The 14,216-nt window shown below is 40.7% G+C and overlaps 1 protein-coding gene across 1 annotated transcript in view; it reads right to left on the bottom strand.

Moving 5' to 3' along the window:
• SNX24 (sorting nexin 24) overlaps positions 1–14,216 on the bottom strand; it is a 161,075-nt gene that overhangs the window by 50,416 nt on the left and 96,443 nt on the right. Inside the window, exon 3 of the mRNA XM_027099290.1 lies at positions 11,290–11,394. Coding sequence (XP_026955091.1) covers positions 11,290–11,394 — 105 coding nt within the window. The remainder of the gene's footprint in view (positions 1–11,289; positions 11,395–14,216) is intronic.

The following is a 14,216-nucleotide window of genomic DNA, read 5'->3' on the forward strand; positions in this document are numbered from 1 at the left end:
GGGATCCCCTGCCCAATCGGCCAGGGAAGTCTGCCCGGCTCTCGGGCTGGGTCCTATGCTCTGAGGCCCCCTCTGGGCCATGTTGGTCCTGGGGGCATAGGAAGGAGGCTGGGGTAAAAGCAGATAGGCAGGCAGGAGGGGCCCTCCAGGACTGAGGAGCAGGAGAGGAGTGGAGGGTGTTTGACCTGCCCACTTGAGCCCAGGAAGCCTCCTGGGCTCCCAGGTGGGGTCTCCCACCCTCTGAGACCAGAGGCGGGAGGCATACCTGGGCCCCTTCTGTTCCTTTTAGCCTAAGCCCCACCCCCACACCCCCCAGGGCCTTTTCCAGCCCTGTGGGTCCTAAGCATAGGCTCTGCACGCCCACCCAAACCCTGCCCCTGCTTAGGCCCCGTGTGGCTTGTGGGAACTTGGTCACGAGCTGGGAATTGGGTCAAAGCTCCTCAGGTGGGAGTCCTGAGTCCGAACCACTGGACTAACAGAGAACCTCAGACCCCAGGGAATGTCTATCAGAGTGAGGGCTCCTGGAGGTCCTCATCTCGGCACCAAGACCCAGCTCTACCCAACAGCCTACAAACTCCAGTGTTGGAAGCCTCAGGCCAGACAACCAGTAAGACAGGAACACAATCCCACTCATCAAAAAAAAAAACGATACAGCAAAAAAATACATCACAGATAAAGGAGCAAGGTAAAAACCTACAAGACCAAATAAATGAAGAGGAAATAGGCAATCTACTTGAAAAAGAATTCAGAGTAATGATAGTAAAGATGATCCAGAATCTCAGAAATAGAATGGAGGCAAGGATTGACAAAATACAAGAAATGTTTAACAAAGATGTAGAAGAACTAAAGAACAAACAAACAGAGATGAGTAACACAATAACTGAAATGAAAAATACACTAGAAGGAATCAATAACAGGATAACTGAGGCAGAAGAACGAATAAGTGAGCTGGAAAACAAAATGGTGGAAATACTTGCCAAGGAGCAGAATAAAGAAAAAAGAATGAAAAGAACTGAAGACAATCTCAGAGACTTCTGGGATAACACTAAATGTAGCAACATTCGAATTATAGGGGTCCCAGAAGAAGAAGAGAAAAAGAAAGGGTCTGAAAAAATATTTAAATAGATTATAGTTGAAAACTTCCCTAACATGGGAAAGGAAATAGTCACCCAAGTTCAGGAAGCACCGAGTCCATATAAGATAAACCCTAGGAAAAACACACCAGACACATATTAATCAAACTAATAAAAATTAAATTCAAAGAAAAAACTATTAAAAGCAGCAAGGGAAAAACCAAAAATAACATACAAAGGAATCCCCATAAGGTTATCAGATGATTTTTCAGCAGAAACTCTGCAGGCCAGAAGGGAGTGGCAGGATATACTTAAAGTGATGAAAGGGAAAAACCTACAACCAAGATTACTCTACCCAGCAAGGATCTCATTCAGATTCGACAGAGAAATCAAAGGCTTTTCAGACAAGCAAAAGGTAAGAGAATTCAGCACCACTGAACCAGTTTTACAACAAATGCTAAAGAAACTTCTCTAGGCAGGAAACACAAGAGAAGAAAAAGACGCACAAAAACAAACCCAAAACAATTAAGAAAATGGTAATAGGAACATATATATCAATAAGAACCTTGAATGTAAATGGATTAAATGCCCCAACCAAAAGACACAGACTGGCTGAATGGATACAAACACAAGACCCATATATATGCTGTCTACAAGAGACCCATTTCAGACCTGGGGACACATACAGACTGAAAGTGAAGGGATGGAAAAAGATATTCCATGCAAATGGAAATCAAAAGAAAGCTGGAGTAGCAATACTTGTATCAGATAAAATAGACTTTAAAATAAAGACTGTTATAAATGTTTATGCACCCAACAGAGGAGCACCTCAATACATGAGGCAAATGCTAACAACCATGAAAGGGGAAATCGACAGTAACACAATAATAGCAGGGGACTTTAACACCCCACTTACACCAATGGACAGATCATCCAAACAGAAAATAAATAAGGAAACACAAACTTTAAATGACACAATAGACCAGAGGGATTTAATTGATATTTATAGAACATTCCACTCAAAAGTGGCAGAATACACTTTCTTCTCAAGTGCACATGGAACATTCTCCAGGACAGATCACATTTTGGGTCACAAATCAAGCCTCGGAAAATTTAAGAAAATTGAAATTGTATCAATCACCTTTTCTGACCACAACACTGTGAGACTGGAAATCAATTACAGGAAAAAAAACGTAAAAACCACAAATACATGGAGGCTAAACAGTGCACTAAAAAATAACCAAGAAATCACTGAAAAAAACAAGAAATAAAAAAATACATAGAAACAAATGACAATGAAAACACGATGACCCAAAACCTACGGGACACAGCAAAAGCAGTTCTAAGAGGGAAGTTTACAGCAATTCAATCTCACCTCAAGAAACAAGAAAAACCTCAAATAAACAATCTAACCCTACACCTAAAGCAACTAGAGAAAGAAGAACAAAGAAAACCCAAAGTCAGTAGAAGGAAAGAAATCATAAAGATCCAAGCAGAAATAAATGAAATAGAAATGAAAAAACAATAGCTAAGGTCAATAAAACTGAAAGCTGGGCTTCCCTGGTGGCGCAGTGGTTGAGAGTCCACCTGCCGATTCAGGGGACACGAGTTCGTGCCCTGGTCTGGGAGGATCCCACATGCCGCGGAGAGGCTGGGCCCGTGAGCCATGGCCGCTGAGCCTGCACGTCCGGAGCCTGTGCTCCACAACGGGAGAGGCCACAACAGTGAGAGGCCCACGTACCGTGAAAAAACAAAACAAAACAAAAAAACCTGATAGCTGGTTCTTTGAGAACATAAACAAAATTGATAAACCCTTAGAAAAAAGGGAGAGGACACAAATAAATAAAATTAGAAATGAAAAAGGAGAAATCGCAACTGACACCACAGAAATACAAAGAATTATAAGAAACTATTAAAAACAACTATATGCCAATAAAATGGACAACCATGAAGAAAGGGACAAATTCTTGGAAAAGTACAATTTTCTAAGACTGAACCAAGAAGAATTAGAAAATATAAACAGACCTATCCCAAGTAATGAAACTGAAACCATAATTAAATATCTTCCAACAAACAAAAGTCCAGGACCAGATGGCTTCACAGGTGAATTCTATCAAATATTTAGAGAAAAGCTAACACCTATCCTTCTCAAGCTCTTCCAAAAAATAGCAGAGGGAGGAAGACTCCCAAATTCATTCCACGAAGGCACCATCACCCTGAAACCAAAACCAGAAAAAGGTATCACAAAAAAAGAAAATTATAGACCAATATCTCGGATGAACATAGATGCAAAAACCCTCAACAAAATACTAGCAAACAGATTCCAGAAACACATTAAAAGGATCATACACCATGATCAAGTGGGATTAATCCCAGGGATGCAAGGATTCTCCAATATAGGCAAATCAATCAATGTGACACACAATATTAACAAATTAAGGAATAAAAACCATATGATCATCTCAATAGATACAGAAAAAGCTTTAGACAAAATTCAACACCCATTTATGATAAACTCTCTCCAGAAAATGGGCATAGAGGGAACCTACCTCAACATAATAAAGGCCATATATGACAAACCCACAGTAAACATCATACTCAATGGTGAAAAACTGAAAGCATTTCCACTAAGATCAGGAACAAGACAAGACACTCTCATCACTCTTTTTCAACATAGTTTTGGAAGTCCTAGTAGCCATGGCAATCAGAGATGAAAAAGAAATAAAAGGAATACAAATTGGAAAAGAAGAAGTAAAACTGTCACTGTTTGCAGATGACATGATACTATACACAGAAAATCCTAAAGATGCTACCATGAAACTACTAGAACTAATCAATGAATTTGGTAAGGTTTGCAGGATACAAAACTAATACATAGAAATCTGTGGCATTCCTATACACTAACAACGAAAAATCAGAAAGAGAAATTAAGGAACCAATCCCATTTACCATCGCAACAAAAAGAATAAAATACTAGGAATAAACCTACCTAAGGAGGCGAAAGACTTGTACTCAGAAAACTATAAAACACTGATGAAAGAAATCAAAGATGACATAAACAGATGGAGAAATATACCATGTTCTTGGATTGGAAGAATCAATATTGTGAAACTGATTATACTACCCAAAGCAATCTACAGATTCAATGCAATCCTTATCAAACTACCAATGGCATTCTTCACAGAATTAGAACAAAAAATTTTACAATTCGTATGGAAACACAAAAGACCCCGAAGAGCCAAAGCAATTCTTGAGAAAGAAAAATGGAGCTGGAAGAATCAGGCTCCCTGACTTCAAACTATACTACAAAGCTACAGTAATCAAGACAGTATGGTACTGGCAGGAAAACAGAAATATAGATCAATGGTACAGGATAGAAAGCCCAGACATAAACGCATGCACATATGGTCACCTAATTTATGACAAAGGAGGCAAGAACATATGATGGAGAAAACACAGCCTCTTCAATAAGTGGTGCTGGGAAAACTGGACAGCTACATGTAAAAGAATGAAATTAGTACACTACCTAACAGCATACGTAAAAATAAACTCCAAGTGGATTAAAGACCTAAATGTAAGACCAGACACTATAAAATGCTTAGAGGAAAAGATAGGAAAATACTCTTTGACATAAACCACAGCAAGATCTTTTTTGACCCACCTCTTAAGAGTAATGAAAACAAAAATAAACAAATGGGACCTAATGAAACTTAAAAGCTTTTGCACAGCAAAGGAAACCATAAGCAAGATGAAAAGACAACCCTCAGCATGGGCAAAAATATTTGCAAATGAAACAACGGACAAAGGATTAATCTCCAAAATATATAAACAGCTCATGGAGCTCAATATAAAAAAAACAAACAACCCAATTAAAAAATGGGCGGAAGACCTAAATGGACATTTCACCAAAGAAGACATACAGATGGCCAAGAGGCACATGAAAAGATGCTCAACATCACTGATTATTAGAGAAATGCAAGCCAAAACTACAATGAGGTATTATTACCTCACACTGGTCAGAATGGCCATCATCAAAAAATCTAGAAACAATAAATGGTGGAAAGGGTGTGGTGAAAAGGGAACCTTCCTGCACTGTTGGTGGGAATGTAAATTGATGCAGCCACTGTGGATAACAGTATGGAGGTTCCTTAAAAACTAAAAATAGAACTACCATATGACCCAGCAATCCCACTACTGGGCATATACCTTGAGAAAACCACAAATCAAAAAGACACATGCACCACAATGTTAATTGCAGCACTATTTACAATAGCCAGGACATGGAAGCAACCTAAATGTCCATCGACAGAAAAATGGATAAAGATGTGGCACGTATATACAATGGAATATTACTCAGCCATAAAAATAAACGAAATTGAGTTATTTGTAATGAGGTGGATGGACCTAGAGACTGTCATACGGAATGAAGTAAGTCAGAAAGAGAAAAACAAATACCGTATGCTAATGCATATATATGGAATCTTAAAAAAAAAATGGTACTGATGAACCTAGTGGCAGGGCAGGAATAAAGACATAGATATAGAGAATGGACTTGAGGACACAGGGAGGGGGAAGGGTAAGTTGGGATGAAGTGAGAGAGTGGCATGGACATATATTCACTACCAAATGTAAAATAGATAGCTAGTGGGAAGCAGCAGCATAGCACAGGGAGATCAGCTCGGTGCTTTATGACCAGCTAGAAGGGTGGGATAGGGAGGGTGAGAGGGAGGCTCAAGAGGGAGGGAATGTGGGGATGTATGTATGCATATGGCTGATTCACTTTGTTGTACAACAGAAACTAACACAGTATTGCGAAGCAATTATACTCCAATAAAGATCTATTAAAAACAAAACCAAAACATGGATGTTTGAACTAAGCCCAACTATATCAGTTATCATAAAAACATGTGGCAATTTTTAATATACCTTTCTTCTTATAGATTAAGCAGCCAAGTTATGATGTAAGAGATTTGCTTTAAAAACTTCATCTGATTTTATACAGTTCATTGTACTCAAGAATTCAAGAATACACATATTGCAAGCACACATGTTCAATTTTAACAGATGCTTCATGCACTACTGGAGAAGTTAAAAATACAATACTGTTTAATCCAGTGCAGACTTCTAACCAAACGGAACATTATACTGCATAGTATAATTTAAATAACGAACGAGGGGCAGGCTAGTCAGGTCAATAGGGTCTTCTGAAGACAGCACTCCGCATCTACTGTCTAACAAAACAGCTTAACTCCAGCTGTGGCAATGTTTTCTTTGAATGAACCTTTTTTTAGGGATTAATATTAGCTTCGATTATCTTTAGTCATGAGTTGCTATGAGCTATTTCTGTTCAGCTCCCAAAACTCACTGTACATTTAATTATTTTTCACTCCTTATGAAAAGGATGAAAACATAACTGTTTTTTCCTAAGTTAGTGACATAAGATGTGGGTCCCTTTCTCAGAAAGATAAATTTCACATTATTTCAACAAACAGCACAAGTGATGTACACAAAATTTCCGTGAAGAATCTTTGTCTAAAAATTATAAGAGCTTGCCATTTAAAGCTACTACTGAAGAATGGCAAGGGACCTGACCATTAAACCAGCCTCAAATAAATAAATGAAGCCACAGCTAAACCTCAACCTTGCTGACCATTTGTTTTTTCTTTCTGTAAGATTGTGGGCTTCATCTCTGATGTACTGAAATGTTGCCAGGTTATGTCTGGCATCAGAGGGTTTCTTCATTCGTTGTGCTCTGTCCTTGTGGAATCTTGTCTGTGTAAAGTCCCATATCCTCCAGTTTGGGGAAATTTTCAAGTGATTTTTCTTTTGATTATTCTCTTCCCTACTTTTGCATTTTCCCTTCTTCTTTCTCTCTGGGTCTCCAGAATGAAAGAGGACATCAGACTTGAATTGGTCTTCTGTGTCTCTTGTCTTCTGTTGCAACTTTTGTCTCTGTACTCTACGGAACAGTTTCCCAACTAGAGAGAGCAACTCCCAAATGTTTTCAATTGGAGAAAACAACTAATTCTAAGAATTCTCATGTGTTCTCCGATTGTTCCTTTTTCATAGTATCCTATTGTCATCTTTTGGAGGTAATACCTTTGAGAAGTTCTCTAGATATATTACATCAATTTGTAAGATATATGTTGTGTTCTGAATTATCTCCTTCCTGAAGAGTCAGTGCTTTCATTCATCTTGGTCTTTTTCTTCAATGCCTGGTGATCCCTGGTTATCAGATCTCACTGCGGAAAGCAGCTTCGGTGGGCTTCCTCTGCTAGTAGGCCAGTAGGAGCGCTCGTCACAGGCTTCCTTCTGAGTGTGGGAAAGACGTGGTGGGCTTTTCCTTGAGGTAAGGGGATGGGGAGGGGGTTGCCAACTTGGGGGCCCTAATATCCACATCAGAAGCTTTAGCTTTCCTCGGCCATTCTGTTCAGTGTTTTGTTGTATTGTTTTATTTTCAAGAAAATAGTCTTACAAATTTTTGGTGTGGTCATAAACATCAGTATGTATTCTGTACAGAATAAGTGGCCTGAGCACCCGTCCCATGTGTACACCTTGAATGACCCACGTGTGTTCAGTTTCACTGCTCACCTCGGCCTCACCTGCCAGCTCTAGGTCCAGAAGCTGCGTCTCCAGCACAGCTGTGGGCGGGCCATCTCCCGCACCCACCGCAGCTCTCATGGCTGAGCTTGGGCCCTGCTTTTTGCTTTGTTGCACCTATTCACATGCTCCCAGAACATTCCATCTTCCAGGAAACTGTTAAAATGTTTTCTTCCTTTGACGAGGCCCTCTTTTCCTTGCCCATCCACCACCTAACTGTTGGGGTTTATTCCTTTTTAAGTGTTTCTTTTTTAAAATGACTTTTTTTTAATAAATTTATTTATTTTATTTATTTACTTTTGGCTGTGTCGGGTCTTTGTTGCTGTGCACGAGCTTTCTCTAGTTGTGGTGAGCGGGGGCTACTCTTCGTTGAGGCACGCGGGCTCCTCATTACGGTGGCTTCTCTTGTTGTGGAGCATGGGCTCTAGGCACGTGGGCTCAGTAGTTGTGGCTCCTGGGCTCTAGAGTGCAGGCTTCAGTAGTTGTGACTCACGGGCTTAGTTGCTCCGCAGCATGTGGGATCCTCCCGGACCAGGGCTCGAACCCGTGTCCCCTGCATTGGCAGGTGGATTCTTAATCACTGCACCACCAGGGAAGTCCCTCCTTTTTAAGTTTTTATACTTTTGTTTCAGTGGGGTCTCAGGAAAGGTGGAAAGTCACTTCAAACCAGGAGATAAAACTATTATATAAACCATGTCTGATGGTCAAATCAGTTTGGGAAAACCAAATTAATTTATTCTTAAGATTTTTGTTTCTATGCAGATGACTTAACACAGAAAACAGATGTATACTCACAATTTTCAAAGGATTCTAAATATTCAAATGAAAGATTTAAAAAAAATCTATTGATCAAGGAAGTTGGGGATAGGCAATTAAATTGTGATAGTTTATGATTATATTTTCCTTTACTTTTATTATTATATCCTTAAGAAAAACTCTACCTCAAGGCTGAAAGTTTTCTCCTGATTTAAAAAATCTACAATGCATAACAAAAAGAGCCTATACTGGGAGTTAAGAAACTAAAATTCCAGTCCCATCTCTTTAACTAATGTACTTAGGAAGTGAGGCAAATTTCTTAATTCCACCGGACTTGTTTCTCCAACTCTAAAATAAAAGAGCGGTGTGGGCTAACTTAGGAAATGTGTGTTGAATCCATCCATGGTCTAGCGTGTACTAGTTGCTTCTTGAACAAAAGGAAGAGTTTTCTCTGGCCCTTCCAAGAGCTAATCTGCCTGTTTTATGGGTGGTAAACTGAGACCAGAGGGATGATCATGAACTTAATTGAAGGGCAGGAGACAAGCTGGACTAGATAAGGTCTAAGTTCCCTGTGAGCTTAAGATGCTATGGCTTGAGGGTATTAATACTTTCTTAGGTTTACGGGCCTGAACAGGGCCATCCTATGTACCTCAAGCTGAGATGCATTCGCTGCACGATAGTGCCTGCTGAGAAGTGCTAGTGGCACTTAAACTCAGGGGTTCAGACTGGTGCTGAGGGTGAGTGGGATTCTAACTGGAGTTACAAAGGTGAGTAGAAGGAACAGTGATAACTGTCTTACTTCCAAAGAGACTTAAACACCAAACGCTATCAAGAAATGACACCTAAGCCAGGGTTTTCATTTCACTGGCGGTCGATCAAGCATCCACACTCATCTTTGTAACTTCCATTTGGCTCCCAGGGCATGCAAATAGAATCAGGGGGAAGAGGGGGAAGAGGGAGAAGAGGGAGAAGAGAAAAAGTGCCCCTGAACTCCTTCAGGACTTAACTGACAACAAACTGAGTATTAAACGCACAAGAGCAAACAAGCCCTCTCAGTCCTTCAACCACATCGTTCAAGCTCTGTTTCTGAGAATAGAAAATTCTAAGCTCAATTTGAGTGTCACTGTAAACTCCTCTCTATGCCAGATGATTTTAACCACATATTTATATCCAAAGTACAAACAACTTAAAATGTTTACACTGAGTAGTAATGGGAGTCATGTGTCAAATACAATGGTAGGAAAAAGAGCAAAGCTTTCTTCAGAACTAAAGCTTGAAGATATACAATATCTGTGGAAAATCTGGCTTACAAATTAGAACGCATTGTTTACCTATTCCATTTAATTATAGAGAACGTGCATTTTTACCCTTTGCATACAACATCTAATGTCTCGTTTTTTGGTTTGGTTTTGCTGTGCAGTGCAGCCCGAGGCTCTGGAAGTCTCAGAGCTCCATATACAGAGTCTCAAGGCACATGGCCACACAGTTTCCTGTCTTTTGTGGCCTCCACTTCCTTTAATCTCTCACTGCCAGGGAGAGGCAGTGAAGGATCCATCCACCACGTCCCAAAGCAGAAGAACAAAGGCAGTGAAGAGAGCCCTCCTCTGTGGTTCAGAGAGCCTCCACGTGTCAGCTTTCCTATTTGAATACTGTAAAGACCAAGAAAACTGCAGGAGACCAGGGATGGACTCTTGGCATCTTTCTACTGGGACAGAGTCCTGTGAACTGATCGCTAAGTACAAGCCTGTGGTGACAACTTCTCCTCAGCTTCTAGTTACTAGTCATTCAGGCAAGACCAACCAGAAAAGCTCTGTAGAGGACACAGCATATGGCTTCACACAGTCCACAGTTGCCCGCCCAAATAAAATCCACCAAGGGTTAATCCTTAAGGAGGTGATGAAGATAGCAATGGATGAACACAGTCATGGCTGCCGACTTCTCTGATGCAACATGTCTTAGATAGATCATCGCGGTAAACTCAGAACTCCGAGGTGATGTCCAGCTCTTCATTCTTTGAGAGCCAAGATTCCCCACCCCTTCCCTCCTGGCCATGCTCACCTCAGTCAGTCTCATGCGTCAGCCCCTCAAGTGGACTCATGTGTCCTGGTGAACACAAGGCTCCCACAGCCCCCCAACCCTTCTCTCAGCACTTGCCTCACGCAGTACTCTTTGGATTAACGATGACTACACTGAATATTCACCTGAGGCCACTAGCCCTTTTTGTTTAAAACTCAGAGAAGCTGACACCACCTCACGCTTTCCTTTTGCTTTTTTCTGTCACTTGGCAGACAGACTGCTTTGTCTTATCTTACTTTTAGGTAGTTCTGTTTGCTCCTCTTAGCTACAAAAAAGAGCATCCTCTGCATTCTTTTAAAAAACATACATTTTAATTTTCAAAGAAGCTGGCGCTTCAACAGAAGTAATTTTTATATACTCATTCTCAATTTGATTCCATAGGTGTACTAGCCAGGCCCACTGAAAATGCAGTTTCTCTCATTATCTCCCCAACACCCAACACCTAAAGGCTGGGAATGCTATGAAGAAGCAGCAGATCTTGGAGGGGAAAAAAAAAACAGAATAATTTGTAGGGCTGAACAAAAACACGAACAGACCCCTCTGCATCGGTTTTTACTTTTATACTAATTTTTCACTTTCCGAATCCATATAACCAATTTTAAATAGAACTTAACTAAAGCTAAAAGAACCAACCAACAACATATTTATAATTTTAAACTTTCTTGTCACTCAGAATGTTTGGTTGCTTGATATATTCTGTATCTTACCCATAAGTTCTGAGAAAAAAATATTGAGATATATGACTCTTTAAGCTACATTAATTGAGGATCTAAACACATCTTACCTGTAAATACGTTTCCAAACCTTGTCGTCGTTGTTCCAAGACTTTTGGGACCCAGTTCCGAACATGTTTGGAAGGGATTTCTGGAGTTTTAATACATTTTTTAAGCTATAAAGACAGAAAAAAACATAGAAAATGTGTTTTAATTATAACGACATTATTTGAGGGAAAAGCCAATAAAAGGAAGTGAACCACTGCTATCTCCAATAAAAATATAGAGGAAAATATATATACACTGAAATTTCATCAAAAATTCTTTCTTTAGCTGTCCTAAATGTTCAGGTTTCAGGACAAGAGTTCTGTGTTTTGGTAGTTGTTATTGTTATACATCATCTGGCATTTCAGATGGGAATTATTTTTCCTGAAGAATTAAGAGTTCAGTAAATGAACTATAAAGGAAGTATAGAAGTTTATAATTTCCAGAAACAATTAATACAACAAAATTTTAGTTGGAAGAAGTACTTCTCTTTTTTTTAATAAATTTATTTATTTATTTATTTTTGGCTACGTTGAGTCTTTTGTTGCTGGGCTTGGGCTTTCTCTTGTTGCAGCGAGTGGGGGCTACTCTCTGTTGTGGTGCCTGGGCTTCTCATTGCAGTGGCTTCCCTTGTTGCAGAGCACGGGCTCTAGGTGCGCAGGCTTCAGTAGTTGTGGCACGCAGGCTGTAGAGTGCAGGCTCAGTAGTTTTGTCACATGGGCTTAGTTGGGCATGTGGGATCTTCCCGGACCAGGGCTCAAACCCACGTCCCCTGCACTGGCAGGTGGATCCTCAACCACTGCGCCACCAGGGAAGCCCGAAGAAGTACTTTTCTGATGAAAAGTCTTTCTACATATTTTTCACATAAAAAAGGAAAACAGAATGCAATTGTTTATAACCATCATCCCTGGAAATGCCATATGAACTAGACCACATCATATGGAGAGTTTCTTAAAAGTTCTATTAAAAAAAAGTTCTAAAAAGAAAAGACTGATCCTTCCAAAATTCCTAAGCATTAGGTCTAAATTTTGTTCATGAAAACTGAGTGACGGTTCTCAGCTAATCCTTCCTGGGCAGCAGTCTTAAGGGACTATATAGATAAAGGAAAATTCTATCGGACGTTGAGTTAGCGCTGCCTGTCACAGGTGCATCCTATCACATCCGCATCCTAAATCTGTGAATATTACCTTACAGGGCCAAGTACTTTATATATCTGATTAAATTAAGTGTCTTACAATGGAGAGAGTACCATAGATTATCCAGGTGGGCTCAATGTAATCGTAAGGATCCTGATTTATCGGGAGGGAGGCACGAGGACCAGGGTCAGGGAGAGACTGGAAGATGCTACATGACTGGCTTAGGTGATGGAGGAAGGGTTATGAGCCCCGCTGACCTATGGAAGCCAGAAAAGGGAAAGGAATGGATTGTCTCCTCTAGCCCATTGATACCTTAACTTTAGCCCAGTGAAACTCAATTTGGATTTCTGACCTTGAGAGGTGTAAGATAATAAATTTCGGTTGTTTTAAGCCACTAAGTTTATGCTAACTTGTTACAGTGGCAACACAGACGAAGCTAACACACTGCCTCTAAAATGGAAAGACTTTTAATGCTTTGAGTAAAAAGTTGGAAAACTCAACTGAGACTGCTCCTTTACTACACATGCAAAGAAATGGCATAATGACCTCTAAGAAAATGCACACAGCTAAACCCCAGCACCTAAAACTGTAATAAAAAAAGTTCTCATACATAAGCATATCTTCATTAACCATGTAAGCTGAAATTTGTTGTACACTATGAAAAAGGGGTCTTTGTGCATTTCAAAGATGAGCACTTGTCTCAAGACATTAGGCTAAGCCCATGCTTGCCTTCTCCCTCCATACCTGAAGCGCCACTAACAGAACACTGTGAAAGTATTAGCTGCAAGCCCAAATCTATCCTCCTTGTCTTCCTCACCAAACTCCTCAATTATTGGAAACAATACTGCATTCAGCTAAATTCAGCTTAAAAAGCTAAATTTCCCACACCCCCTTGCAGAGAGCGGAGGTCAAAGGTAATCAGAAATCACTGAGAAAAGCGTTCCATAAAATCTCTTTTAAAGTGGAACAGACTCAGCTAGCTGGTACCTTCTATACTACTCCCCTTTCACCCCTTCCTGCTTAGAATGCGACTATGATGGCTGGAGCTGCTGTGACCGTTTGCCACCATGAGGAAACTCTTAGGATGGAAGACAGGTGTCCAGATGAGCAAGCAGAAAGAAGGACTTGGTGCCCGCACACTGCCTGGAGCTGCCACAACACCCCAGGCTGCCCGCCTCCAGACTTGCTTTTTAGGGGAAAAAAATAGCCCCCTCCCTCTTTTTTTAAGGTTACTGGTATTTGGACTTCCTGTTTCATATACCTGAATTCAGTCCTGGTAGATATTAGAAAAAGAAAAAGGCCAAAGGGAATAGGCCTCAGAACAACACAGAGAACAGGGCAGGGAGGAAGGGGCAATCACCAAGCAAGAGATGAACAGCTTTCTAAAAAGACGGAAAGCAGAAGCATGATCTAAAGAAAACACTGGGGCAGAGGAAGCCCCAGCCCAGACCTCCTCAGGAAGGGACTACAGAGGGTCTGGACATCAATCTTCTCAGCAGCCTGAGAGGCTCTGTGCTCAGGACTGGCATAAGAGGAGGAGGGAATGGGAAGAGGGATCAGTCTGTGCCCCAGCCTGTGCCAAAGACCACAGAGATGACTAGCAACCCAGTGTCATCCCTAAGCATGCACACCCTCCCCCAGTAAAAAAGGGTCAGTGTTCCTAAAGAAACTGAATGAAGTGTTTGGGTTGAAGAAGGGTATTTGCCATTCTAGTCATTCTGGTTTTCATGGGGGCCCCAGCCTAATATCTGCCTCTCTACCCTCATTCCCTATAATGAAGCCCTTAAGTTGACACACCCTACAAAGGTACTAGACTT

This window comes from Aethalodelphis obliquidens, unplaced genomic scaffold (assembly GCF_003676395.1).
Source record: "Aethalodelphis obliquidens isolate GAN/ISIS:26980383/991018 unplaced genomic scaffold, ASM367639v1 scaffold4, whole genome shotgun sequence".
In the NCBI taxonomy this organism is placed as follows: domain Eukaryota; kingdom Metazoa; phylum Chordata; class Mammalia; order Artiodactyla; family Delphinidae; genus Aethalodelphis; species Aethalodelphis obliquidens.